This window comes from Symphalangus syndactylus, chromosome 10 (genome assembly GCF_028878055.3).
Source record: "Symphalangus syndactylus isolate Jambi chromosome 10, NHGRI_mSymSyn1-v2.1_pri, whole genome shotgun sequence".
NCBI lineage: Eukaryota > Metazoa > Chordata > Mammalia > Primates > Hylobatidae > Symphalangus > Symphalangus syndactylus.
Window position 1 is genome coordinate 88,960,255 of NC_072432.2, and position 25,929 is coordinate 88,986,183.

Genomic DNA, 25,929 nt, shown 5'->3' on the forward strand with positions numbered 1-25,929 from the left:
GACTGGAGCTGTTCCTATTCGGCCATCTTGGAACCACCCCAGAACATAGCAATGGCTACAAGTAAGACCGAGTAATTCGATTGTGACCACTTTCCTTCTAAGTGCCCCTGTTCTGGTTCCGGGAAATGCTTTTACATTTTAATTTAAACATAGTTTGTAGGTTCTCATGCATAGATACTCTTAACAAATGAATACTTTGCATTGCTTTTTTCAAGCAACAAATATATTACTTTAGCTCTCTCAGAGTAAGATTACAAAATTGTGGAACTTAATTGGGTTTTGTAAGAAAAGCTACTTTCTAATTAAACTCTTAATCTATTTTTAGTGCTGAGTACATATTGAGAAGGTAGAATATTTCCAATAGCCTGGTTAGAAATACTTTTCATTGCACAACCAACATGAAAGGATGACTTATTTCCATGCCAGCTGTCCTCAGTTTTCCTGACCTTAATGGAACATATTAGATCCAGCTGCTGGAATATTTACTCTAATGGAATAAAGCAGTTGGATTCTTTCCTTGCCTATTTTCCAAAGAGGGCAGTGTTGACCAAAATATGTACTTGTTGGTAGCACTAGAAGAGCTTCATGATAGATACAGTTGACAACTTTTAAAATAATTATCTGTCCCAATGGGGAAAAATGTATATAATACACAGAACAGTAGGTTATTAGCCAGAATGCAGACATATTTTCATATATTCTTACATCTTTCTTGTCCCCAAATACTGGACTTCACCTGCTTGTCACTGTAAACCTCCATTACAGGAAACACTGAGGAAAAGGAAGTACCCACCAGAAATCATCTTACATTGCATATATTCTTGATTTTATTTCAGTGACTATTTTTTTCTCTCCTAGGCTTGGAGTCTTTGGGATTAAGCTTAAGTCAAGGCAGTTATGTCTTCAGCAAAGCCTAATTTTTTAGACCCTGAGGGCAGTTAGAGAGGAGTTCAAGGCCACAGGTATACTTAACCTTTAACATCAGCTTTGGTTTCTTGTGTTTTCTACAGTGTCGTACCACATTAGCAATAGCACTTCTGGACTAAATTCTTTTTGCCATCTCAGGAAAAAGAAATTTGTTTGTAGTTTACCTTTGTATTCCTAGAAATACTTTAAAGTCTAAAAGTGAATAAACAAATAATTAAATGTTAAACATGTGTTTGCGGTAAAATAGTCAAGTTTCTTTATAAGAATGAGATGTAAAGTGGTGAACCAACTTTATATAACAACATGACCATTCTCTGATGTAATTATTACCCATTCTAAAAAGGAGTTTATGAAACAGTAATTACTTTGCCCTATTTAGGGAGAATTAAGTCATGAATAGGGTGTTACATTTAACATGGATATAGAAAAGTCTGTGGCTGGGCACAGTGGCTCACGCCTGTAATCCCAGCACTTTGGGAGGCCAAGGCGGGTGAATCACCTGAGGTCAGGAGTTCGAGACCAGCCTGGCCAACATGGTGAAACCCCATCTCTACTAAAAATACAAAAATTAGCTGGGCGTGATGGTGGGCGCTTGTAATCCCAGCTACTTGGGAGGCTGAGTCAGGAGAATCACTTGAACCTGAGAGGCAGAGGTTGTGGTGAGCCGAGATTATACCACTGCTCTCCAGCCTGGGCAACAGAGTTAAGACTCCATCTCAAAAAAAAAAAAAAAAAAAAAAAAAAAAGAAAGAAAGAAAAGAGAAGTCTTCAGTAACCATTATATAATTATTAATTTTTCAGATTGGTTTGGCAGATTATCATTAGTTTGACAGATTAGTGGCAGATTATTTTCTGCCACTAAGTATAAAATTTGAAAAAATTAAGTCAGAAAATCATGCCCTAGGTTCTGAAAGACATCAACACGGGATATTTCTGAGTTGACTGTTTATGATTGTTGATCTGGAAATCAACTCCTTAAAACATTGAGACTTGAAATACAAAGGCTATGAGCATTCTGTGACACTTCTGTAGTAAAATTTGCTATGTATTGAACATTTACTCTTCATAATAAATAGTTTTCAGAAGCTTCTTGTCTTTCTTGCTTCCAGAGTGTAGCTTCATTTTTTGGACTCACTGAAGAATCGAGGTCTAATGTGATCCTTATACATAGAATAGAGAACATCTACAAAAAGAAGGATGTATATCAATTGAGTATCCATGGGAAACAAACGCTGAATTTCTTCCACTTGTTGTATTTTTATGAAACTAGCCCACAATTTAAACAGAAACAAACAAAGGCCCTCCTTCTTATTAGTTTTTGGTTTGGATCATACAAGTGACTCTAGAAAAAAACAAAAAACAAAACTCTAGGAGCCCTTTCAAATCAATATCAACTTAAATTTATGGTGTTATAGTGCCACCAAAATACTGGTGAAATGTTAGGAAAGTGGGCAAATTTGACCAGATGTTAAGATAAAAATAGAGTCATCTCAATTAGCAAACATTTATTCAGTCTCTACTTGTACTCAGTATCCCGAGGAAAACAAATGGTGAGTGGATCTAATTCCTGCTTCTAGCGATTTATGATCTGGTGGGTGAATTGCCTGTGAGTTTAGACAGATGATACGTATGGCTTCCACAGAGTCCTGGGGAATGCAGAAAGGGGGAAGTAGCCAGGAAGAATAGGGTAAGGAAGAGAGGAGCTGCTTTAGTGAGTTCCAAGGATGTCAGCAAATGTTCACATCCAAAAGCAAGTTAGGGAGTCACAGATTTAAACTACAATTCACATACCACCACCACCAGCCCATACCTGTCTCAGTTATCAAGGCATCAGATCTTGAAATTAGATCCCTCTTCTGAGTGTGAAACCCATATATTCATTATTGTACGTATGACATTTTTTTTTTTTTTTGAGACGGAGTCTCGCTCTTGTCACCCAGGCTGGAGTGGTACAATGGTGTGATCTCAGCTCACTGAAACCTCTGCTTCCCAAGTTCAAGTGATTCTCCTGCCTCAGCCTCCCGAGTAGCTGGGATTACAGGCACCCACCACCATGCCCAGCTAATTTTTGTATTTTTAGTACAGATGGGGTTTCGCCATGTTGGCCAGGCTGGTCTTGAACTGCTGACCTCAGGTGGTCTGCCTGCCTTGGCCTCCCAAAGTGCTGGGATTACAGGCATGAGCCACTGTGCCTGGCCTTAAGTACGAGATTTCTACATGGCACAGGTAGGTGGTCTCCAAACTTTCCAGATTTACCTAAGTAAATATGTTGAGCATGCCTCTCAAAATGTGGATTTATTTATTATTTCATTTTTTTGAGAAGGAGTCTCTCTGTCTTGCCCAGGCTGGAGTGCAGTGGGGCGATCTTGGCTCACTGCAGCCTCCGCCTCCCAGATTCAAGAAATTCTCCTGTCTCAGCCTCCCTAGTAGCTGGGACTATAGGCATGTGCCACCACACCCAGCTAATTTTGTATTTTTAGTAGAGATGGGGTTTCACCATGTTGGCCAGGCTGGTCTCGAACTTCTGACCTCAGGTGATCCACCCGCCTCGGCCTCCCAAAGTGCTAGGATAATAGGCGTGAGCCACCGTGCCCAGCTAAACTGTGCATTTATTTATAGATAATATAAATGCAGGTGTGTGGTGAGGGCTCATGCCTGTAATCCCACCACTTTGGAAGGCCAAGGGAGGAGGATCACTTGAGGCCAGGAGTTAGAGACCAGCCTAGTCAAAATAGTGAGACCCATTTCTACAGAAAAATAAAAAAATTAGGGCCACGCGTGGTGGCTCATGCCTGTAATCCCAGCACTTTGGGAGGCCAAGGCGGGTGGATCACTTGAGGTCAGGAGTTTGAGACCAGCCTGGCCAACATGGCGAAACCCCATCTCTACTAAAAATACAAAAATTAGCCAGGTGTGGTGGCGGGTGCCTGTAATCCCAGCTACTCGGGAGGCTAAGTGAGGAGAATTGCTTGAACCTGAGAGGTGGAGGTTGCAGTGAGCTGAGATTGCACTCCAGCCTGGGCAACAGAGTGAGACTCCATCTCAAAACAGACAAAAATTAGCTGGGCATGGTGGCACATGCCTGTAGTCCCAGCTACTAGGGAAGCTGAGGTGGGAGGATCACTTGAGCCCAGGAGTTCGAGGTTGCTGTGAACCATGATCACGCCACTGCACTCCAGCCCGGATGACAGAGCAAGACCCTGTCTCCCAAAAAAAAGAATCGGTGGAACTGGAGTGGAGATTATGGTAAGTTGGGAGGCAGTGAGTCTGACTCAAGTTCTCATCTGTCTTTTTGGGTTCTAGCTCATCCTTGCAGATTCCAGTTTATTTTTCCTTCCCAACTGCTGCCTTACTGACTTCAGTCCCCAGTATTAGAAACGTAAGCAACAGCTTCGCATAAACTGTTTAGCCAACTCCAAAAATGTTTTAAGGTCATATCTCTGTAATAAATCCCTTCTTCTCCTCCTCCTCCCCTTTTTCCTCCTCCTCCTCCTCCTACTCCTTCTTCTTATTATTATTTGAGACAATGCCTCGCTCTGTGGCCAAGGCTGGAGTGCAGTGACTTGAGCAAGGCTCACTGCAGCCTCGATCTCCTGGGCTCAAGCCATCCTCTTATCTCAGCCTCCCGAGTAGCTGGCACCACAGGTGCATGCAGCTTGCCTGGCTAACTTTTTAACTTTTTGTAGAGACAGGGTATTCGCCATGTTACCCAGAGTGGTCTCAAACTCCTGGGCTCAGGTGATTCTCCTGCCTCGGATTCCCAATACAACCGGCCTAAGTTGCTTTTTATATATCACTACTGGTAGTTTTGCTTGTCTGAATCTTGACTGATACAGTTTGGAATTAGAAGTGCTTCCAGAGGAACAGAATCAGCATGATAGTTTCTCTGAAGTGGTTCTGGGTTATCCGGAATTGGTTCTCTGATCTGTTTAGATTTAAAGGCATTAATGGCCATGTTTTCAGTTACAAAGAGGATGCTAACAGTCCATGGCATGTAATAGCAAAACAGTTTCTTAAATTATCACCCATTAGGCCAGGTGTGGTGGCTTATGCCTGTCATCCCAGCACTTTGCGAAGCTGAGGTGGGAGTTCGCTTGAGGTCAGGAGTTCGAGACCAGCTTGGGCAATGAAGTGAGACCCTCATTTCTACAAAAAATAAAGGCTGGGCCCGGTAGCTCATGCCCGTAATCCCAGCACTTTGAGAGGCTGAAGTAAGTGGACCATTTGAGCCCAGGAATTTGAGACTTGCCTGGGCAACATAGGGAGATCCCACCTCTACAAAAAAATTTTAAAATTAGCCAGACATGATGATGCTACCTGTAGTCCCAGCTATGTGGGAATGAGGCAGGCAGGAGGATCTCTTAAGCCCAGAAGAGGCAGGAGGATATCTTGAGCCCAGGAGTTTGAGGCTGCAGTGAGCCATGATCACACCACTGCACTCCAGCCTGGGTGACAGAGCAAGACCCTATTTCTCTTTTTTTTTTTTTGAGACTGAGTCGCGCTCTGTCACCCAAGCTGAAGTGCAGTGGTGTGATCTTGGCTTACTGCAACCTCTGCCTCCTGGGTTCAAGTGATTCTGCCTCAGCCTCCCGAGTAGCTGGGATTATAGGCACGTGCCACCATGCCTGGCTAATTTTTGGATTTTTAGCAGAGATGGGGTTTCACCATGTTGGCCAGGCTGGTCTCAAACTCCTGACCTCAAGTGATTCGCCCACCTTGCCCTCCCGAATCCTGTGAGTGGCTCATCACAATACAAATTCAATCCCCAGCCTCACAAAGTCACTTATGTTAAAGTTAAACCATTGCTTTAGAAGGAGTGGGACACTGAAAATTGGGAAGATGTGGCAGATGTAAAGGAAATGGGTCTTTGAACGCTTACATTTTAGTGAGACTCCTTTGCCAATAGAAGCAGTCCTTCCATCCTGTCTGAGAATGACTGAAACTTGGACCAAAAGGTAATCTCCACTAAATGAATTTGAAATGCCAGAACTTCCTTGGTAGAATAATGGTTCTCAACCAGGGGCAGTTTTGTTCCCCAGGGAAATCTGGTAGTGTCTGAAGATGTTTTTGGTTGTCACACTGAGGGTGTGGAGGTGAGAGGAAATTCTATGGGCATCTCGTGGGTGGAGACCAGGGATGCTGCTAAGCATCTTGCAATGCATGGGACAATCCTCCACAACAAAGAATAATCCAGCCCAAAATGTCAGTAGTGCTGAGGTTCAGAAACTGCCACAGAGGTAGGTATCCAAAGGATTAGGGAGATTGGTATGTTAGAGCAAATTTATCCTACTTACCCACTCCCTAAACTAAGGTTGTGAGAAAGACATTTGTCAGGGTAGCCCTGGCAAGAGTCCTGTGGTGACTGTTCTCTGTATGCCAGAAATGACAGTGCGAACTGCTGGGCTCCCTAAATTCAATGGGGATGATGGGATCCTGAGGCTATGGGGGTCAGGTGGTAGCATTTGATTGACAAAGACAAGGAAAGCATGATGTGATGGGCAGCAAAGCCTAAGTGGTCATCAGAATAGTCTAAGTAAGCCACAGAGATCTTTGGCATTGGCTGACTGATTATGGTATCCCTGGAACTGAAACTTATTGGCAGAAGCAGAAAAGCTCTAGGTTTGGTGAACAAAAGTCTAACGTGAATCACCACAATAAAGAGCCAGGGCTCCTTGACCAATTCCTAGAATTGAGTCATTTTCACAGGCCCAGAAATCCCTTGAATGAAGAGGGAGCCAGATCCCCTTAAGGAAAGACCCTGTTCAACAGACAAAAATATATATACTATAAGTCTTCCTTCTAGCCTTCCCCAAAGGGGACCTGTGCTCTACCAAGGTACCTGTTCACCAAGGAAGGGAAAAGAATCACGTTTATGGGGGATTTGTGAATCCTGGTTCTGAATTGACACTAATCCCTACTTTGGTAGAACTAGTGTGGCCTGCCAGTCAAAGTAGGGGTTTATGGAGGTCAGGTGGTCAATGGAGTTTTGCTGTGGGTCTGTTTCACAGTCAAGCCTGGTAGGTCCCTGAACCCACTCTCTGTTATTCCTCAGTTCTGGAATGTGTAATTGAAATAGACATACTCATCAACTGTCAGAATTCTTACACGGGTCCCCTGACCTGCAAAGTAAGGGCTATTACAGTAGGAAATACCAAGTGGAAGGAAAAATAGTAAACCAGTGTCTGGGCACGGTGGCTGACATCTGTAATCCCAGCACTTTGGGAGGCTGAGGTGGGAAGATTGCTTGAGCCCATGAGGTGAAGACCAGCCTGGGCAATGTAGCAAGACTTCATCTCTACAAAAAAAAATTAAAAGTTAGCCAGGCATGGTGGTGCACATGTGTAGTCCCAGCTACTCAAGAGGCTGAGGTGGGTGGATTGCTTGAACCCAGGAGTTTGGGGCTGTAGTGAGCCATGATCATGCCACTACACTCCAACTTGGGTGACAGAGCAAGATCCTGTCTCAAAAAACAAAAACAAAACCCACAAACGTAAAACAAAAGCATTACTCTATTCCTAGAGGGATTGTAGAGACTAGTGCCATCATCAAGGACTCCAAAGATGCCAGAGTGGCTAGGTGCAATGGGTCACGCCTGTAATCCCAACACTTTGGGAGGCCAAGGCAGGAGGATTGCTTGAGGTCAGGAGTTTGAGCTTGGGCAACGTAGTGAGACCCTGTCTCTACAAAAAGATTTTGAAAAAAGACACCAGAGTGGTGATTCCTAAAACATCCCCATTTAGTTTACCTATTTGGCAGAAGACAGATGGATCTTGGAGAATGATTCTGTTCCTATAAACTTAATCAGGTAGTCACTCTGCTATCCAGATGTGGTTTTGTTGCTGGAGAAAATCGACATAACATTTGCTTTTTGGTATGCAGCTGTTAATCTGGTTGAGTGCTTTTTTCTGTGTATCTTTTGCTAAAGATAATCAGAAGCATTTGCTTTCACCTGGTAGGGCCCACAGTATGCTTTCACTGCCTAATCTCAGGGCTGTGTGAACTCTCCAGCCCTATGTCATAATCTAGTCTGCAGGAACCCTGATCATCTCTTCATTATACAGGACATCACTTTAGTTCATTTTATTAATTTGATCTGAATATCAAGGGTAAATTGGAATGTATTATATCTTTTAGGGCACTTTTTGGTACTCTCATGTTCTGTAATTAAAGACAATGGAAAACGAAATCCAACACAGGCAGGATGCCTAATAATCCAGGTTAGGCATGAAGGAATGAAGGTTTGGGTCACCCCACCAGTCAGATAACCGTGAGTAGCCAAGGTACTTGCTGAAAGCAAAGGTGATATGAAATGTGTAGTGGATGACTATAGATATAATACTAGCTATGACCATCTGACCAACTGCAGAAACAGACTGTGATATTTAGGAGTGTTTCTTCCTTATTTTGATGTGAATGCATTTGTGTATAGATTAGACAAATTTTTTTCTATTCCCAACTTCCATTTACCTATCATCCAACATAAGAAGTGTTAATAGGATTCAACCTTATATCTCAGGATTTAAGTCACAGGATATCAAAGGGGAATGTGATTCAGCTCAAAGAGGAATCATCATCATCCAAAGATGTATGAAGGGATTCTGTATTCTCTTTTGGGAGAGAACTAGCATGCTTTTGGATATACAAGGGGTGGCTGATTTTGACACTGTCTTTATTTGGAAGTTAAGGTTAATTAAAAGAGGTATATATGGATGTCAAGTTGGCAAGGGCTGGATAGTGGTAGGCTTGTATTATGTCAATTGAAGCAGCCTGTAACTGCATTTTCCAGAATTCATTTCCTTTTATTACCAGGGTTGGTGCAAAAGAGACATCCTGCGTGAGATTTAGAAGGTGGAAATGATGCAGCACTCGAATTCTTCTTATGTCTGGAAGACACTGTTGCAGTACAGTTTTGCTTCTCTGCTGGCTCACTTTATTGGCAGGGGTCAGCAATCATGAGCACAGCCACTATGGCTCCTGCTGAATTTTCTCCTTCATCTTCTCTGACCCCTTTGCCAGCTCCATGTTTAGCTCCAGGATGAAAAGCATTGGCATTTTCTATATTTCATCTCTATCAGTGAATGTGGAGGCTTGGAGATTGCTGAAAACCCACAAGGGTTCCAGTCTGTCCTGTGTATTGTTCTAGCTCATCTTTGCAGGTTCTGGATTTTCCTTGCTTCTACTTTCTTTTCTTTTTTTTTTTTTTTTGAGATGGAGTCTTGCCCTTTCACCCAGGCTGGAGTGCAGTGGCGTGGTCTTGGTTCACTGCAGCCTCCGCTTCCCAGGTTCAAGCAGTTCTCCTGCTTCAGTCTCCTGAGTAGCTGGGATTACAGGCATGCACCACTACTCCCAGCTAATTTTTGTATTTTAAGTAGAGATGGGGTTTCACCATGTTGGCCAGGCTGGTCTCAAACTCCTGACCTCAAGTGATACCCCTGCCTTGGCCTCCCAAAGTGCTGGGATTACAGGTGTGAGCCACCATGCCTGGCCTACTTTCCTTTCTTTTCTAATTCCTTTCCCTGCTCACTTCAGGCCCAAGTTCCAGATTCATAAGCAAGAGCCTCATAATTATATAAGTTCAAATACCTGTAATAAATCCCTCAAACTACTAGTAGTTTTGCTTTTCTCATCAAACACTGATTCGCCTACCAAGCTATGTAGAGTTCCACTTACATGCCATGCTTCTGTGCCTTTGTTTTTTCCTCTGCCTAGAATCCTGAGGTCCTTCTCTGCTTAGTTAATTCCTCCTTATTCTTGGTTCAGTACATGGTTTACATCCTTAAAGAAGCCTCCTCTGGCCTCCCAGCCCTAGTTAAATACCACTCCCTTGTGTTTGTGCTTCCATAGCACACAATTTTTTTGTTCTTTTTTTGAGATGGAGTCTTGCTCTGACGCCCAGGCTGGCGTGCAATGGCATGATTTCGACTCACTGCAACCTCTGCCTCCCAGGTTCAAGTGATTCTCCTGCCTCAGCCTCCCAAGTAGCTGTGACTACAGGCACATGCCACCACACCTGGCTAATTTTTGTATTTTTAGTAGAGACGGGGTTTCACCATGTTGGCCAGGCTGGTCTCGAACTCCTGACCTCAAGTGATCCTCCTGCCTTGGCCTCCCAAAGTGCTGGGATTACAGGCATGAGCCACTGCACCTGGCTTTTTTTTAGATGGACTTTCACTCTTGTTGCCCAGGCTGGAGTGCAATGGCATTAGCTCGGCTCACTGCAACCTCCACCTCCCAGATTCAAGCGATTCTCCGCCTCAGCCTCCCCCAGGTAGCTGAGATTACAGGCATGTGCCACCACACCCAGCTATTTGTGTGTGTGTGTGTGTGTGTGTGTGTGTGTGTATTTTTTTTAGTAGAGACGGGGTTTTGCCATGTTGGCCAGGCTGGTATCGAACTCCTTACCTCAGGTGATCTGCCCGCCTCAGCCTCCCAAAGTGATGGGATCACAGGTGTAAGCCACTGCGCCCAGTCAGCCTGTGCTATTTCTATCATGGCATCTATAACTTTATATTGTCTTCTTTCTTTCTTGGTCTGTCTTCCTAAGGAGACTAGTTTAAGGGTAGGGACTGAGTCATATTTCTAAACAGTGTCTGGCACATAGCAGGCATTCAATAAATGTTTGCTGAATGATGAAAATGAGGACTGTAACTCTGTAGTAAGGCTTCCTGTATTTGGAGCACATTACAGCTCACAGTAATAAGATTATTACCACATAACTTTCCTTGCAAGCTCCATGCCCGTAATTCTATAATCTCCAATCTACGCAGGATGACTCCACTCTGCACATCATGAAGGAGACCTAAGAATATTGTGACCTGTTCTCATTAATGTAGACCAAACAAATTTAGATTAATTTAGGTCCTAAAATGGACTTCTTGTTAGAACTATCTGATTTAGCTGTGGGTATAACCTGAATTAATGAAGACAATTTTATACCTTTTCTTTGGATTTGACTGGTAGGTCTTGCTTAATTTATGGACTAATAAAAAAAGATTTGCCTATTGCTGAAACTTGGAAGGAAAGAAGAAGGCAGTTGAGATTTGTGGACTCTAAAAATGTCTTCTTCCTAAACTAATAACTACATTTGCTGTTCAGATAGGCTGGGAAATACGATCGCTGCTCTTAGCCATGAGATGGGGATCACAGCCACAATTTAGGCCGTGATCTATCCATAACTGCTGCTCTTGAGTTATAGGATAGGAACTAGTCACCACTCCCTTCACTAAAGAGAAGAACAACCCATTGCCCTAGTTTTCTACCATAGGTTTTGTCAGTTTTTGTCAGCTGCAATAATAAAAAATTAAGTGCACAACTGGGCCACAACCTCAACTAAGGGAAGATCAGTCTTTCCTACCCCTCTCTCATTACATCATTGTGACCCAATATTTATCTACTATGAATGAATAAAATAAATAAGTGTACTCTCAAAGACAGCTGAACATAAGATACAAATTAAGCAGGTTACCTAGAGTCAGAGCTCCGACAACAAATCCTTGGGCAGCAACTCTCATGTGAATAAGATGAATTGACATTTTCTGATCTCTTCTGTACTTTAACTTGTAAAGACCATAGGACACCACAGTCACAAAGCCTGCTATACCTGTGAATTTTAAAAGTATGGGTTATTTGGAAGGCTGAGGCAGGAGCATCGTGTGAGACCAGGAGTTTGAAAACAGCCTGGGCAACATAGCAAGACCCCATCTCTACAAAAAATAAAAAATTAGCCACGCATGGTGATATACGTCTGTAGTCCCAGCTACTCAGGAGGCTGAGGCAGGAGGATCCCTTGACCCTAGGAGTTCAAGGCTTCAGTGAGCTATGATTGCACCACTGCACTCCAGCCTGGGTGACAGAGTGAGACCCTGTCTCTAGAAAAAAAACATATATGGGTTAAATACACAGCAGGCAAGAATTTTCAAGTGCTTAGAGAGTTAAATGAAAGAGTGTCTACAGGATAAGAACCTGAAAGATAAGCAGGCAAGACTCCAGCAAAGAACATTTTTCAAAGAACCAAGCTGGATTTGATCTACCAGACTTTAAAATGAGCCCTTAATATTCTTGAGTCCAGTATTTGCAGTTTTGACTCTTCCCAGAAAAATTAGAACCATATAATGTAGTAACTTGTCTAGTCATTCGTAATTTCCTGAGGAATGATTTCAAACTGTGCGTGCTACAAGGTTGTTATCTGTGGCAAGTCACTTAGCCAGTTAAGTGAACTAACCCAGCATCTCAGTGCCCACAGCTTTTGAGTGTTTGGCTTCACTCTTCACTTCCTGTTACCAAGTAAGGAGTAAACCCAGTAGAGTGAGAAAAAATTTGTCCTTCTATATAAAGTGAAACAATAAACTTTAATGAGAGATGAAAATGTATGAATATATGCACGAGAAGCATAACTCTGGCAAGAACTGTGATTCTAGAAAAGTTCAGAAGCCCATACAAATATTTCTGTATTTCCTACAAATGTTGAGGGGTGAATAGACTGCTGTGACAACCAAGATTCTATGTAACTGGCTCTGAAACAAAGAACTCATCAACTAAATAGGAAAGATTCTAGAAAAAGATTTAAAATACTGAGAACTTAATCCATGACAAAACAAAAATAGCCAGATAACAGATACTGGGCCAGGTGCGGTGGCTCATGCCTGTAATCCAAGCACTTTGGGAGGTTGAGGTGGGTGGATCACTTGAGGTCAGGAGTTCAAGACCAGCCTGGCCAACATGGTGAAACCCCATCTCTACTAAAAATACAAAAAAATTAGCCGGGCATGGTGGTGCATGCCTGTAATCCCAGCTACTCGGGAGGCTGAGGCAGGAGAATCACTTGAACCCAGGAGGTGGAGGTTGCAGTTAGCTGAGATCACGCTACTGCACTCCAGCTTGGGTGACAGAGCAAGACTTTGTTTTAAAAAACAAAAAACAAACAAAACCAACAACAACAAAAATAAACCCAGATACTGGAATAATTTAATAAATGCCATAAGTATAACTTATTGGTATAGAGAAGAACTAACTTGGATTTGTATTTCACACTAGACCCTGAAAAAATTTTTGGATAAGTAAGAGTAAATGCAAAACAAAACAAAAATACAACAATAAAAACTGAAGAAAATAGAATAGTGTATTTATAACATCTATAAGAGGATACGGGGCCGGGCGCAGTGGCTCACGCCTATTATCCCAGCACTTTGGGAAACCAAGGCAGGTGGATCACCTGAGGTCAGGAGTTTGAGACCAGACTGACCAACATGGAGAAATCCCCGTCTGTACTAAAAACACAAAATTAGCCGGGCGTGGTGGTACATGCCTGTAATCCCAGCCACTCAGGAGGCTGAGGCAGGAGAATCGCTTGAACCCGGGAGACAGAGGTTGCGGTGAGCTGAGATTGCACCATTGCACTCTCGCCTGCACAGCAAGAGCAAAACTCCATCTCAAGAAAAAAATAAAAAAGAGGATATGGTAGACGTAATAGAATATGACAAGGACAAAATGCACAGTAAGAAAACATTTGCACAGTAAAAGTGTGCGTCTTTTTTTTGTTTTTCTTTTGAGACAGAGTCTTGCTCAGTCACCCAGGCTGGAGTGCAGTGGTACGATCTCAGCTCACTGCAACCTCTGCCTCCCGGGTTCAAGTGATTCTCGTGCCTCAGCCTCCCTAGTAGCTGGGATTACAGGCATGCACCACCACACCTGGCCAACTTTTGTATTTTTAGTAGAGATGATGTCTCGCTATGTTGGCCGGGCTGGCCTTGAACTCCTGGCCCCAAGTGATCTGCCCGCCACAGCCTCCTGAAGTGCTGGGATTACAGGCGTAAGCCACTGTGCCTGGCCTATTTTTTGGGTTCTCTATTCTTTCCCATTAATCTATGCATTTGACCTTCCATCAGTACCACACCGTGTGGGTTACTGTAGCAATATAGTAAGCCTTAATATCAGCCAGAGTGACGGTGGCTCACGCCTGTAATCCCAGCACTTTGGGAGGCCGAGGCGGGTGGATCACGAGGTCAGGAGATGGACTATCCTGGCTAACACGGAGAAACCCCATCTCTACTAAAAATACAAAAAATTAGCCGGGCGTGGTGGCGGGCGCCTATAGTCCCAGCTACTCGGGAGGCTGAGACAGGAGAATGGCGTGAACCCGGGAGGCGGAGCTGGCAGTGAGCTGAGATAGCGCCACTGCACTCCAGCCTGGGCGACAGAGCAAGACTCCATCTCAAAAAAAAAAAAAAGGTTATTTTAGCTTTTCTAGGACTTGTGCCTTTCCATATAAGATTTAGAATAAGTTTGTCTATGTCTACCAAAAACCTTGCTGGGGTTTTGACAGGAATTACATTAAGCCTGTAGATAAACTTGGGGAGAATTGACATCTTTACCAATATACAGTGCCTTCCAATTCAGGAACACAGGATCAGGCATGGTAGCTCATGCCTGTAATGCCAGCACTTTGGGAGGCCAAGGCAGGCATATCACTTGAGGTCAGAAGTTCGGGACCAGCCTGGCCAAAATGGTAAAACCCTGCCTCTACTACACACACACACACACACACACACACCTCCAATTCATGAATACAGTAGTCTCTCCATTTTTTTTTTTTTTCTTCAGACAGGGTCTCACTCTGTTGCCCAGGCTGGAGTGCAGTGGCGTGATCTCGGCTCACTGCAACCCCCACCTCCAGGGTTCAAGCGATTCTCCCGTCTCAGCCTCTTGAGTAACTGGGATTACAGGTGCGTGCCACCACGCCTGGCTAATTTTTGTATTTTTAGTAGAAACAGGGTTTTGCCATGTTGCCAGGCTGGTCTCGAACTCCTGACCTCAGGTGGTCTGCCCACCTCGGCCTCCCAAAGTGCTGGGATTATAGGCGTGAGCCACCACGCCTGGTCGGTATTATGTTTTTAGTTTCAGTTCCCAGATGCTTCTTGTTAGCATATAGAAATGCACATTTTAATCTAAATGTAAGGGTCCATTAAAAGAAGAAATGCAGGCTGGGTATGGTGGCTTATTCCTGTAATCCCAGCACTTTGGGAGGCTGAGACTGATGGATCACTTGAGGTCAAGAGTTTGAGACCAGCCCGGTCAACATGGTAAAACCCTGTCTCTACTAAAAATACAAAAATTAGCCAGGCGTGGTGGCGCATGCCTACTCAGGAAGCTGAAGCACGAGAATCACTTGAGCCCAGAAGGTGGAGGTTGTAGTGAGTCAGGATTGTGCCATTGCACTCCAGCCTGGGCGACAGAGGGAAACTCTGTCTTTAAAAAAGAAAAAAAAAAAAAGCAAATAATTTTTATGTGGATAGCATGTTTGGAATAACTATGTTGGCATATGTGTGTCTATGGGTGGGTAAGGATATATTTATTCTTTCATGATCCGTTTAATAAATGGAAATAAGAATCAGTAAATCATTACATTTACATGTATATTTTATAGGCTGATCCACAATAAATAAAAATGACTAATGTGCTACAGATATAAAAACAGCAAAAAAAAAAAAAAAAAACAAAATGATGATGGTAGACACATGAGAAAACAGGTAAAACCCTGAAAGCCCTGTAAGTTTGGCCAAGTCCTTCTAGAAAGAACTCTGGAAATATATGACAAATGATATTAAACTGAGCATGCTTCCTACTCTGGAAATTCTACTCCAAGGAAATAACCAAAAGAAAAATCAAGAAAATGACACAAAGATGTTCAGGGCTACACTGTGTTTGAGGAAAACCTAAATAACCCAAACAGAAGAAAAACTGCCATTGCCATAAAAATAAATAAGAATAGGGAGTATTAATACACAGAAATGCACATATGAGCTGTTAAATGAAACAAGCAAAGCTGAATAATCGTCAACACATATTTTAAATAGATATAATGCATGCAGAGACCTTAACAGTGATTGTAAGATGATTTTGAACAGTGTAAATGTATTTATAATGATGGAAGTTGCTTAAGATAACCAATAAAAAAGTTCTGTAAATTACCTGCATAGGACCCTCCATCTTGTAGCAGGAAAATACATAGTGGATATTGTTAAAATGACAATAGCTAAACAAATTATTCAATCATATATATCCAATTTTTCTTTTTCTAAGATGGAGTCTTGCTCTGTTGCCCAGGCTGGAGTGCAGTGGCGCAATCTTGGCTTACTGCAACCTCCACTTCCTGAGTTCAAGTGATTCTCCTGCCTCAGCCTCCCAAGGAGCTGGGACTACAGGTGCCTGCCACCATGCCCAGCTAATTTTTGTATTTTTAATAGAGACAGGGTTTCACCACATCAGCCAGGCTGGTCTCAAACTCCTGATTTCAAGTGATCCACCCACCTTGGCCTGCCAAAGTGTTGGGATTACAGGCGTGAGCCACTGTGCCCAGCCTACCAAATTTTATCATTATTTATTTTTTAGCAAAAACTTGTCTCTCTTCCCTTAATCAAATGAAAGTTCTGTTCTTACCTAAATTGGTTTTGTTTCTTTTAGAGATTAAAGTCATAACCTTTACTGCTTTCCATATAGTGTCTCTAGTTTGTTTATAATTGAATTTAGCTGGAAACACTTTTATCTTTCCACTTTAATCACCCTGAATGTCTCTGGAAAAATAATTTAATGTACAACAGGCACAGTGGTGCATATGTCTCTTTGTCTCTGTTTATTAATTAATCTCTGTTCATTATAGTGATCTGTTCAAGTAGCATTGAGTTTTTGCATTTTTTTTAGTTAAAAATGCCAAGGAAGATAAATCACTATTAAATTATTTGCTTCCATTTCTTATGGGTGCTATTACAAGTCTTAAAACCTCTCAACAGAATATTACTGTAAAGTAAAATTTGATTCTTTCTTGATATGTGAATAATGACAGGAAGTTGCTAGAGTCACAGTAACACTTAATGGGAACATCTGACATACCTATTTAGAAGTTTTTATGGAGTTAATATTTTTGCGAACTTACGTCAGTCTGATTTAAGTAAATTATTTTAATAGTTTCCAGACAAAATGAACACGAGGAAACAGGCATGGCTTCAGTATACATCCATGGAGAAGAAACAGAAAGCTCAGACTTTAAAACATAATATTGGTGCTTAGGTTTTGTGGTTTTTTTTTAAGTCCACATACACATAATACTTGTTGAAAATATAAACATAGTAAATATGTGTGGGGAAAAGATAAAGAGGCTAAGGGTCCAGATTATTAGGTGATCTAATTATAGTATCTCTCTTTTTTATTTTTTGAGATGGAGTCTTGCTCTGCCCCCAACCTCTGCCTCCTGGGTTCAAGTGATTCTGGTGCCTCAGCCTCCTGAGTAGCTGGGATTACAGGTGCCTGCCACAGTGCCCAGCCAATTTTTTGTATTTTTAGTAGAGATGGGGTTTCACCATGTTGGCCAGACTGGTCTTGAATTCCTGACCTCAAGTGATCCACCTGCCTCAGCCTCTCAAAGTGCTGGGATTACAGGTGTGAGCCACTGTGCCCAGCCTAATTATAGTATCACTTCTTTAGTCCAGAATTTATTTTGCGGTCAAACTCAACATTTGGAGCACACCAGGAAGCCAGCACAGAGGGCCGCTGAGCAGCCAAAATGACCACTCCAAAGTTCATGCTCACAAGTGTTCAGATAGGTCCAGGCTTTTACTCAGAGCTTCCCTCTGAATTGACTCACAGTTCTTTCAAGCTTGGGTATCTAGCTTCTGGTGCCACAGAACATTAAAAACATTAGATGTGGAAGTTTGTGGTTTTTTGTTTGTTTGTTTGTTTGTTTTTGAGACAGGGTCTCAGTATGTCACCCAGGCTGAAGTGCAGTGGTGTGATCTTGGCTCACTGCAACCTGCACCTCCTGAGCTCAAGCAATCCTCCCACCTCGGCCTCCCAAAGTGCTGGGATTACAGGCATGAGCCACTGTGCCTGGCCTAGAAGCAGAAGGTTTTAATGTGCCCAATAGTAAGAAAGAAAAAAAAAATCTATAAATGGAAGACATAAGAACTTAAAGTTTAGATTACTTACAAGACAAAGAGACATATGCATCTCAATAGTCCCTAATAGGCTTTAAATATAATAAACTGATGCTGCTGTTGATGGTCCTGAGTTATGGCTGAAATGTTAATATGCATTCAATCTATTCCATTTGACTGGCTAGAAACTAATAATTTTAGGTAGACTTCTAACAAAATGGATAAAATAGAATAAAATTTGATGCCTCAAATAACAGCTAACATTTACTGGGGGCTTATCATGTACTAGGAACTATTCTGAAAGTTCAACACATGCTCAGAGGAGGTTAGCTTCAATTATCTGAAAAGATTCAATTATAAGAAACATTTCAATCCTCAAAGGCACTGGGTAAGGCATCACTGTGTTATTACAGTTTTCTGCATCCAGTCAAGGCTTGTACTTACCTATAGGGGACAAAGGGGGAGTCTCTAGATTTCCTGATTAATCGGGATAATTGGCCTTCGTCCTCATCTGCTGACCACTGGTTATCTGAAGACATTTTTTTCTCTAGTAACAATAGGATATAAATGTGGTTGCCGTGAATCATTAAAAATAATTTGTTTTTCCTCTCCCATCATACTCCTGATTATGTGTTTTTTTGTTTTCATTTGTTTGATAAGCCTATCTGCTCCACTGAAACAATTGTCTTTCCTTCACACTTTTCACTACAGAATTTTTTCATTTTGCAGGGGAAGGGGATAAGAAAAAAATACATGGAGAGATGAAATGATAACCAGATTTCATGAATACAGAGTAAAAACACAGATCATAATGCTGTTATTCAGTTTCCTTTCCACTGCTCAGCATTGAGATCACTGGGAACCTCAGGACTTCTTCCACAAGCACTGTATTTGAAGAACACATTTTCTTTTTAAAGTATCATTTTAAAGAAGTATGGCAGTGCCAACATAGGCAAAAATACTTCCAGATTTACAGGTATCAGGAGAATGATCACTCCAACTCTGCAGAATGTGCAGGGCATTATAAAGTCATTCAGATATTTACCAAGCACCTACTGTGTGCCAGTTGCTATGCTAGACAATGGATTCCTTGCCTAGCCTGGCTTGTCTACATAGGATGAATGAAGAAAATTGCAAAAGCACCTATAATCACAACAGATTTAGCAGCACCTGAGTCTGTCCCCTGTGCAACTTACTGTGTTCACCCCAGAATTCAAATACAGCGGCTTCATCCTATGAATGAGACTTCATCAGAAAACGTAAGCGTAAGAAGCACAGTACCTGTGGCGCACCCCACCACCTGCTGTCTGTTTCCTGGTGTTCCTTCAGCAAGAGGCTGTAGATCAGAACAGGTGTTCGTTGTAAGGCCAGGACACAATGAGATGCAATTTCCAACTAATTGATAATGAGAAAGCCCAGAAACACACCCCAGGGGGCTGGGGGAGTGGTTGGCTGGTATTGGCCAAGATTTCCAGCACCCTGCTAGAAACTCACCAGTAGCAGCCTGGGCCACAAACTAGGCTTTCGAAGCCAACATTAAGAAAACATGAAGGCTTTGGAAGAAGATGCATTTGCTTAAGTCTGCCTTCACAAGGGAGCTCGACTTTCCTCTGTGACTGTTGAGTCTTAGTACCTGACTCCTGGGCCCAAAATTGAGGGGAAAGAGGGCACAGGGTCACAACACTGGGCTTGGAGGGGAAGGGGAGAAGATAGCCATCAGAGGCCAGGATTCTTGCCATCCTTCGGAAACGCGCCCTAGCCAGAGGAGGTGCGCGCCCTGCAGCTGGAATCTCCGGCTGAGGCGATGAGAGCCCACCGGGCTCACTTGGCGGTGGGGCCATCGCAGGTGCGCTTCCTGCAAAGCCTCGAGCTGCACATACGCCCAGGGGAAAGCCCTGACGTTGCTGCACCTGTGGCTAGTCCCCGCGCCTGCGTGTGAGACCTGGGTGGGGCTGTGGAGGCCCGGGAGGCTGTGGCTCTGGAGGTGGGTCGGTGGTGGACGTGGCCTTCGCTTCTGTTCTGACGTCGTAGCCTTGGGGCCCCTTGAGACCTCGGAGAAGGCCTTGCTCACGGCGTCCCACCGACTGCAGCCATGTGGACCTAGAGATGAGCGCACAGGATCAGGTAGCGTTCATGGTTTTTCCTTTGTAACTTAATGTTTAAATAATTTCAGACTTACAGAAAAGTCCCCAGAATAGTACAAACAACTGTGTGTCTGGTACCCGCATTTTCCTTTATTAACATGTTTCTTTCTTTAAAAAATATTTTTGGCGAACCACCTGACAGTAGCAGACTTATGCGTTTTCTTCCATATACTTTTGTATGCATTTGGGGCATTCTTATATAACCATAGTACAGTGTTCAAAATCAGAAATTAACATTGATATAATTCTGTTTTTCAATCTGAAGATTTTATTCATATTGACCAGTTGTCCCAATAATGTCCTTAATAGCAAAAAAAAGAAAAAAAAAAAATTTCTGGTCTAGCATCCAATTAGGATCATATATTGCATTTAGTTGTCCTGTTTCTTTAGTCTCCTTTAGTCTGAAACCTTCCTAATCATCTTTGTCTTTCTTGACCTTGACTTTTTTTCTTTTTTTTTTTTTTTTGAGATGAAGTTTTGCTCTTGTCACCCTGGCTGGAGTGTAATGGCGCAATCTTGGCTCACTGCAACCTCCATCTCCTTGGTTCAAGCAATTCTCCTGCCTCAGCCTCCTGAGTAGCTAGGACTATAGAAACGCCACACCACGCTCGGCTAATTTTTTTGTATTTTTAGTAGAGATGTGGTTTCACCATGTTGGTCAGGCTGGTCTCAAACTCCTGATCTCAGGTGATCCACCCACCTTGGCCTCCCAAAATGCTGAGATTACAGGTGTGAGCCACCGCGCCCAGCCGACCTTGATGTTTTGCCAGTTATTTTGTAGGATGTCTCTCAATCTAGTCCTGTGTTCCCCTCTCCCCACACCACATGTTTTCTCACTAGATTGAGGTCATACATTTTGGGCAGAATATGACAAAAATGATGTTGTGCTCTTCTTAGTGTAAGTATCAGGAGACACAGAAAGTTGAATTGCCTGGTGGTAGTTAACTTTGGTCCAGTGTGGTGCTGACAAATGTTTAAGAACTCAACTGGCTCTGGAGGGGGAGATATTGCCCTGTTCTGTGGCATTTGCCATTGCCCCATTCTGTGTTGTAAATATTCCCACCATGCCCAATTTCTAAATAGAGTCTGTCATCACAGAACACAAGGTTAGGAAATGTCCCTTTCCTGGGTTGGTAGGAGTGGGCTCTAGCACACCACTGCTTTGATCACGTGGATTAACGTGGTGTCTGCCTGGTTCTCCACTGTGGTTACTTTTTTTTCTCCCATTTAATTAATAAGTAGTTTCTGAATAGGTACTTTAATATTATACAAATATCCTGTTATTTGTCAGACTTTTACCCATTAATTTCAGTGTCCGTTGATGATCCTTGCTTGAATCCATTAATTTTAGTTTGCTAAATGGTGGTTTTTCTAAATACATCACCTTAAAAAAAAACTTATGGCCAGGCGCGGTGCCTCATGCCTGTAATCCCAACACTTTGGGAAGCCAAGGCAGGTGGATCACTTGAAATCAAGAGTTCAAGACCAGCCTGGCTAACATGGTGAAATCTCGTCTCTACTAAAAATACAAAAAAAAGTAGCTGGGTGTGGTGGCAGGTGCCTGTAGTCCCAGCTACTCGGGAGGCTGAGGCAGGAGAATGGCATGAATCCGGGAGGCAGAGGTTGCAGTGAGCTGAGATGGCGCCACTGCACTCCAGCCTGGGTGACAGAATGAGACTCCATCTCAAAAAAAAAAAAAAAAAAAAAAAAAAAAAAAAAAAAAAAAATTAGCTGGGCGTGGTGGTGCGTGCCTGTAATCCCAGCTACTCAGGGAGGCTGAGGCAGGAGAATGGCTTGAACTCAGGAGGTGGAGGTTGCAATGAGCCAAGATTGTGCCACTGCACTCAGTCTGGGTGACAGAGGGAAACTCCATCTCAAAAACAAACAAACAAAAAACCATTTGTCAGTAGGCATTCTAATGAGAATTAGCTTTTCTTTCTTCTCTATTTAATCATTTATCAGTTTGGACTCTTGCATTCCTATTTTATTCAGTGGCTTATAATCCATCGCTATGAATATTTATTTATATTTTATTTTATTTTAAAATAACTGGTTTTTGCTTTATTCTGTAGTTTACATAGTCCATACTTGATTTTTCTCTTCTGCCTTTGTTATTTATTCAATATCTATATCAGCAGAGACCGTTTCTCCCAGTAGCACATGTAGTTTGATCCTCATCTAGGTCAAGTAGGCCCTGGAAGACCCCTGGCCCATCAGCACTGGTACGTGGACCCTCCCATTTGACTGCACCCATGTCTGTTTACACTGGGGCTGTGCCTTGGTCCTGTCACCCATGAGGTGTCCTTAAGGCTGGAATGCCAAATAGGCTCCAGGTGATGGGCTAACTCTGAGTAAATACAAGTGGCTGCTTGGAGCCCAGAGATGAGGGTTATGAGGCTAATGTGTCTGGGTTCCATCACAAAGAAAACCGTGATTGATTAGCAATACCTGCCCTGACAATACACATTAGAAGTGTCTGGAAGTGGAGTTTTGGAGGAATGGGCTCAGAAAGGGACAAGGTGTATGTTCCATTCCTGCCTTGGGTGGTGGTTCTGCTACCTAGGCTGTGTTGTCTCACTGCCCACGCCTTAATCCCAGCACTTTGGGAGGCCGAGGCAGGCCAATCACTTGAGGCCAGGAGTTCGAGACCAGCCTGATCAACATGGTGAAACCCTGTCTCTACTAAAAATACAAAAATTAGCCAGGTGAGGTGGCACATGCCTATAATCCCAGCTACTCAGGAGGCTGAGGCAGCAGAATAGCTTGAACCTGGGAGACGAACGTTGCAGTGAGCCGAGGTCACTCCACTGCATTCCAGCCTGGGCAACAGGGTGAGACTCCATCTCAAAAAAAAAAAAAAAAAAGCATTAAAAGAATAATGGGACATGTCAATAGACAACAGGAGCCAGCTTAAAGGGGCTTCCAATAGCGAAATCTGGGACAATTTGATCATTAAAATAACCAGGGCAGTCTACCCACCAAACTGCGGGCAGGTGCCATGACAGCCTATAAGCAGGTCCAGAAGGGGCCCCTTTAGCTGAAAGGCATCACAGAGCTCAGTGTGATCAGGCAGAAGAAGAAAAAGAAGGACAAAGACAAGGCAAACTTCCTGAAAGCCATGGCAATGAGCAAAAAGAAGGGGGGAGAAGCGACACAGCCTGGACAAGCGGACCCCAGCCCAGATGGCCTCAGAAAGATGCAAGAGAAGTGTCAAATGGAAAGGATCCTGAAGAAAGCATCCGAAATCTACAAGCAGAGAGTTCAGGACTTCACATTCTAGGGATCTTTTCTTCATTCTGTTTTATAGCTGCATAGTCCTCCACTGTGTGGGTATAGCATAGTTTAAGTGCTCTCCTAGATGTGAGTGAGCATGTAGGCTGGAGACATTACAGCAAACAATGTTGCAAGCAATAACCTTGTGCGTGTGTTTTCTCCCCCTCCCCCTCCCAGTCCCCCTCCTCCCCGTCCCCCTCCTGCCCCTCCTCCTCCCCCTCCTCCTCCTCCTCCTCCTCCTCCTCCTCCCCCTCCCCCTCCCACTCCTCCTCCTCCTCTCGCTCTGTCGTCCAGGCTGGAGTGCAGTGGTGCAATCTTGGCTCACTGCAACCTCTACCTCCTGGGTTCAAGCGATTCTCCTGCCTCAGCCTCCCAAGTAGTTGGAACTACAGGCATGTGCCACCATGCCCAGCTAATTTTTGTATTTTTAGTAGAGACAGGGTTTCACCATGTTGGTCAGGATGGTCTCAATCTCTTGATCTCGTGATCGACCCTCCTCGGCCTCCCAAAGTGCTGGGATTACAGGCATGAGTCACTGCGCCCAGCCATGTTTTCATATTATTGAAGGTATATTTTCAGGGTAAATTCCCAGAAGGGGAATTGCTGGGTAAAAGGAAAATAAAGTTTAGTTTCGTTAGATATTGCCAGATTTTGCTACAAGGTTTTATTGTATTGGCATTCCCACCAGCAATCTACAGAAGTGTCTCTTTCTCCACAGCCTGCCCAACGGAATGTGTTGTCAGGCTTTAGAAGTTGTCACCAATCTGATGTGTGAGAAATGGTACGTTACAGCAGTTTTGATGAGCATTTCTTGTATTATGAGTGAAATTGAACATATTTTCATATGTATAGTAGTCATTTTGCATATTCAATAACTTATTTGTTAGGTTTCATAATTTTAAAGTTGTGAAGAGATTGGGGGAGGATTAGAAGATATGCTTAGAGTCATCAAAGGATTCTGAGTCAAGTGATCATGTAGGGAAGGTTCCAGAAATAGAAATTATAATTTTAGCATGGGGAGATGTGTCAGAGACAAATGTGAGCTATTCTATAAAATGCAGCCTAATTTTCTTTTTGAAACCTAGAGTGTAAGGGCAGTATTTTGTTCCCTTGTAGTCTTCATTCAGTTCTTCCTGCAACTATTCTGCCATTTCACACCGTTCTCATCTTGTCTTTCATATTTATTTGAGACAGAGTCTCACTGTGTTGCCCAGGCTGGAGTGCGGTGACGTGGTCTTGGCTCACTGCAACCTCCGCCTCTCAGGCTCACGTGATTCTCCTGCCTCAGCCTCCCAAGTAGCTGAGATTACAGGCACCCGCCACCATGCTAAGCTCATCTTGTCTATTTTAGACCAATTTGATGCCTCACTGAAGGTCCCATTATCTCTTATATATTTGCTGGTTTAGCAGTGGTGGCAGGCAGAATAATATCGCTTCTTCACCACTCCCAGAAATGTCCACATCCTAATTTCCGGAACCTGGGAATGTGTTACATTACATGGCAAAGGGAAATTAAGGTTGCGGATGGAATTAAGGTTGCTAATAATCAACTGACCTTGAGTTGAGAGATTGTCATGGACTATCTGGGTGGGGCCAATGTAATTACAACGGATTTTACAAGAAGGTGGAAGGTAGGAGAATCAAGTCAGGTTGAGAGATTTGAAGATGTTATGCTGCTTACTTTAAAAATGGAGGAAGGAACCATGTGCCAAGGAGTGAAGGTGGCCTCTACAAACTGGAAAAGGAAATCGATTCTCCCCCAGAGCCTGCAGAAGAAACACAGACCTGCTGACACCTTGATTGTAGCCTAGTGAGACCCGTTTCGGACTTCTGTCTTCCAGAGCTGTCATATGAAAAGTTTGTGTTGTTTTAAGCCACTTAGGTTATGGTAATGCATTAGAGCAGCAGTAGGAAACTAATACAAGTGACAGGTGTCCCACATTTTTCTGTGTAGTCAGTCTGCTCCACAGGGTAGGAAAGGGTGGACATGTCACAGATCCAGTGAACTCCCACAAAAAGAAGTCTGCAGGAATAACAAGGACTAGGAAAGGAATACTGGTGAAGCAGAAGTGGAGCAGATGTAGAGGGTTGAGAGACCCATGAGAGAATGGTGTCCAGAAGCCATAGGAATGGAAGAATATCTTAAGAAGGAACACGAGAATCAGATATTACACACATTGGACATAGAATGAAGGCTTTATCTTTTGTTTTTATTTATTTATTTTTTATTATACTATAAGTTCTAGGGTACCTGTGCACAACATGCAGGTTTGTTACATATGTATACATGTGCCATGCTGGTGTGCTGCACCCATTAACTTGTCATTTACATTAGGTATATCTCCTAATGCTATCCCTCCCTGTGTCTTTATAGCAGCATGATTTATAATCCTTTGGGTATATACCCAGTAATGGGATGGCTGGATCAAATGGCATTTCTAGTTCTAGATCCTTGAGGAATCGCCACACTGTCTTCCACAATGATTGAACTAGTTTACAGTCCCACCAACAGTGTAAAAGTGTTCCTATTTCTCCGCATCCTCTCCAGCACCTGTTGTTTTCCTGACTTTTTAATGATCGCCATTCTAACTGGTGTGAGATGGTATCTCATTGTGGTTTTGATTTGCATTTCTCTGATGGCCAGTGATGCTGAGCATTTT

At 43.0% G+C, this 25,929-nt stretch overlaps 1 protein-coding gene across 2 annotated transcripts; it reads right to left on the bottom strand.

Moving 5' to 3' along the window:
- Window positions 1-1,857: 1,857 nt before the first annotated feature.
- Window positions 1,858-19,962, bottom strand: HIGD1C (HIG1 hypoxia inducible domain family member 1C). 2 transcript variants are annotated; one of them, XM_055294886.2, is made up of 5 exons: window positions 19,678-19,962; window positions 19,134-19,188; window positions 18,297-18,399; window positions 11,393-11,527; window positions 1,858-2,110 (listed from the first exon to the last, which is right to left on the bottom strand). In XM_055294886.2, exons 3-5 carry the CDS (start codon window positions 18,389-18,391, stop codon window positions 2,089-2,091), a joined length of 252 nt encoding a protein of 83 aa, XP_055150861.2. In that variant the 5' UTR covers window positions 18,392-18,399; window positions 19,134-19,188; window positions 19,678-19,962; the 3' UTR covers window positions 1,858-2,088. The 2 variants fall into 2 exon arrangements, with proteins under 2 accessions (XP_055150861.2, XP_055150860.2); XM_055294885.2 differs by lacking the exons at window positions 19,134-19,188; window positions 19,678-19,962 and having other exon boundaries at window positions 2,046-2,110; window positions 11,393-11,532; window positions 18,303-18,416.
- Between the last annotated feature and the right edge of the window lie 5,967 nt (window positions 19,963-25,929).

Bases quoted from the DNA above. Each gene is read 5' to 3' on its own strand.
- HIGD1C (XM_055294885.2), bottom strand. From the start codon at position 18,391: ATGTCTTCAGATAACCAGTGGTCAGCAGATGAGGACGAAGGCCAATTA. The intron at 11,533-18,302 runs CTATAGGTAAGT...ACTTTTAAAATT, and splicing joins AGAGACTCCCCCTTTGTCCC to CACAGGTATAGCAGGCTTTG. The intron at 2,111-11,392 runs GTAACCTGCTTA...TTCTTTTTGTAG, and splicing joins TGTCGGAGCTCTGACTCTAG to ATGTTCTCTATTCTATGTAT.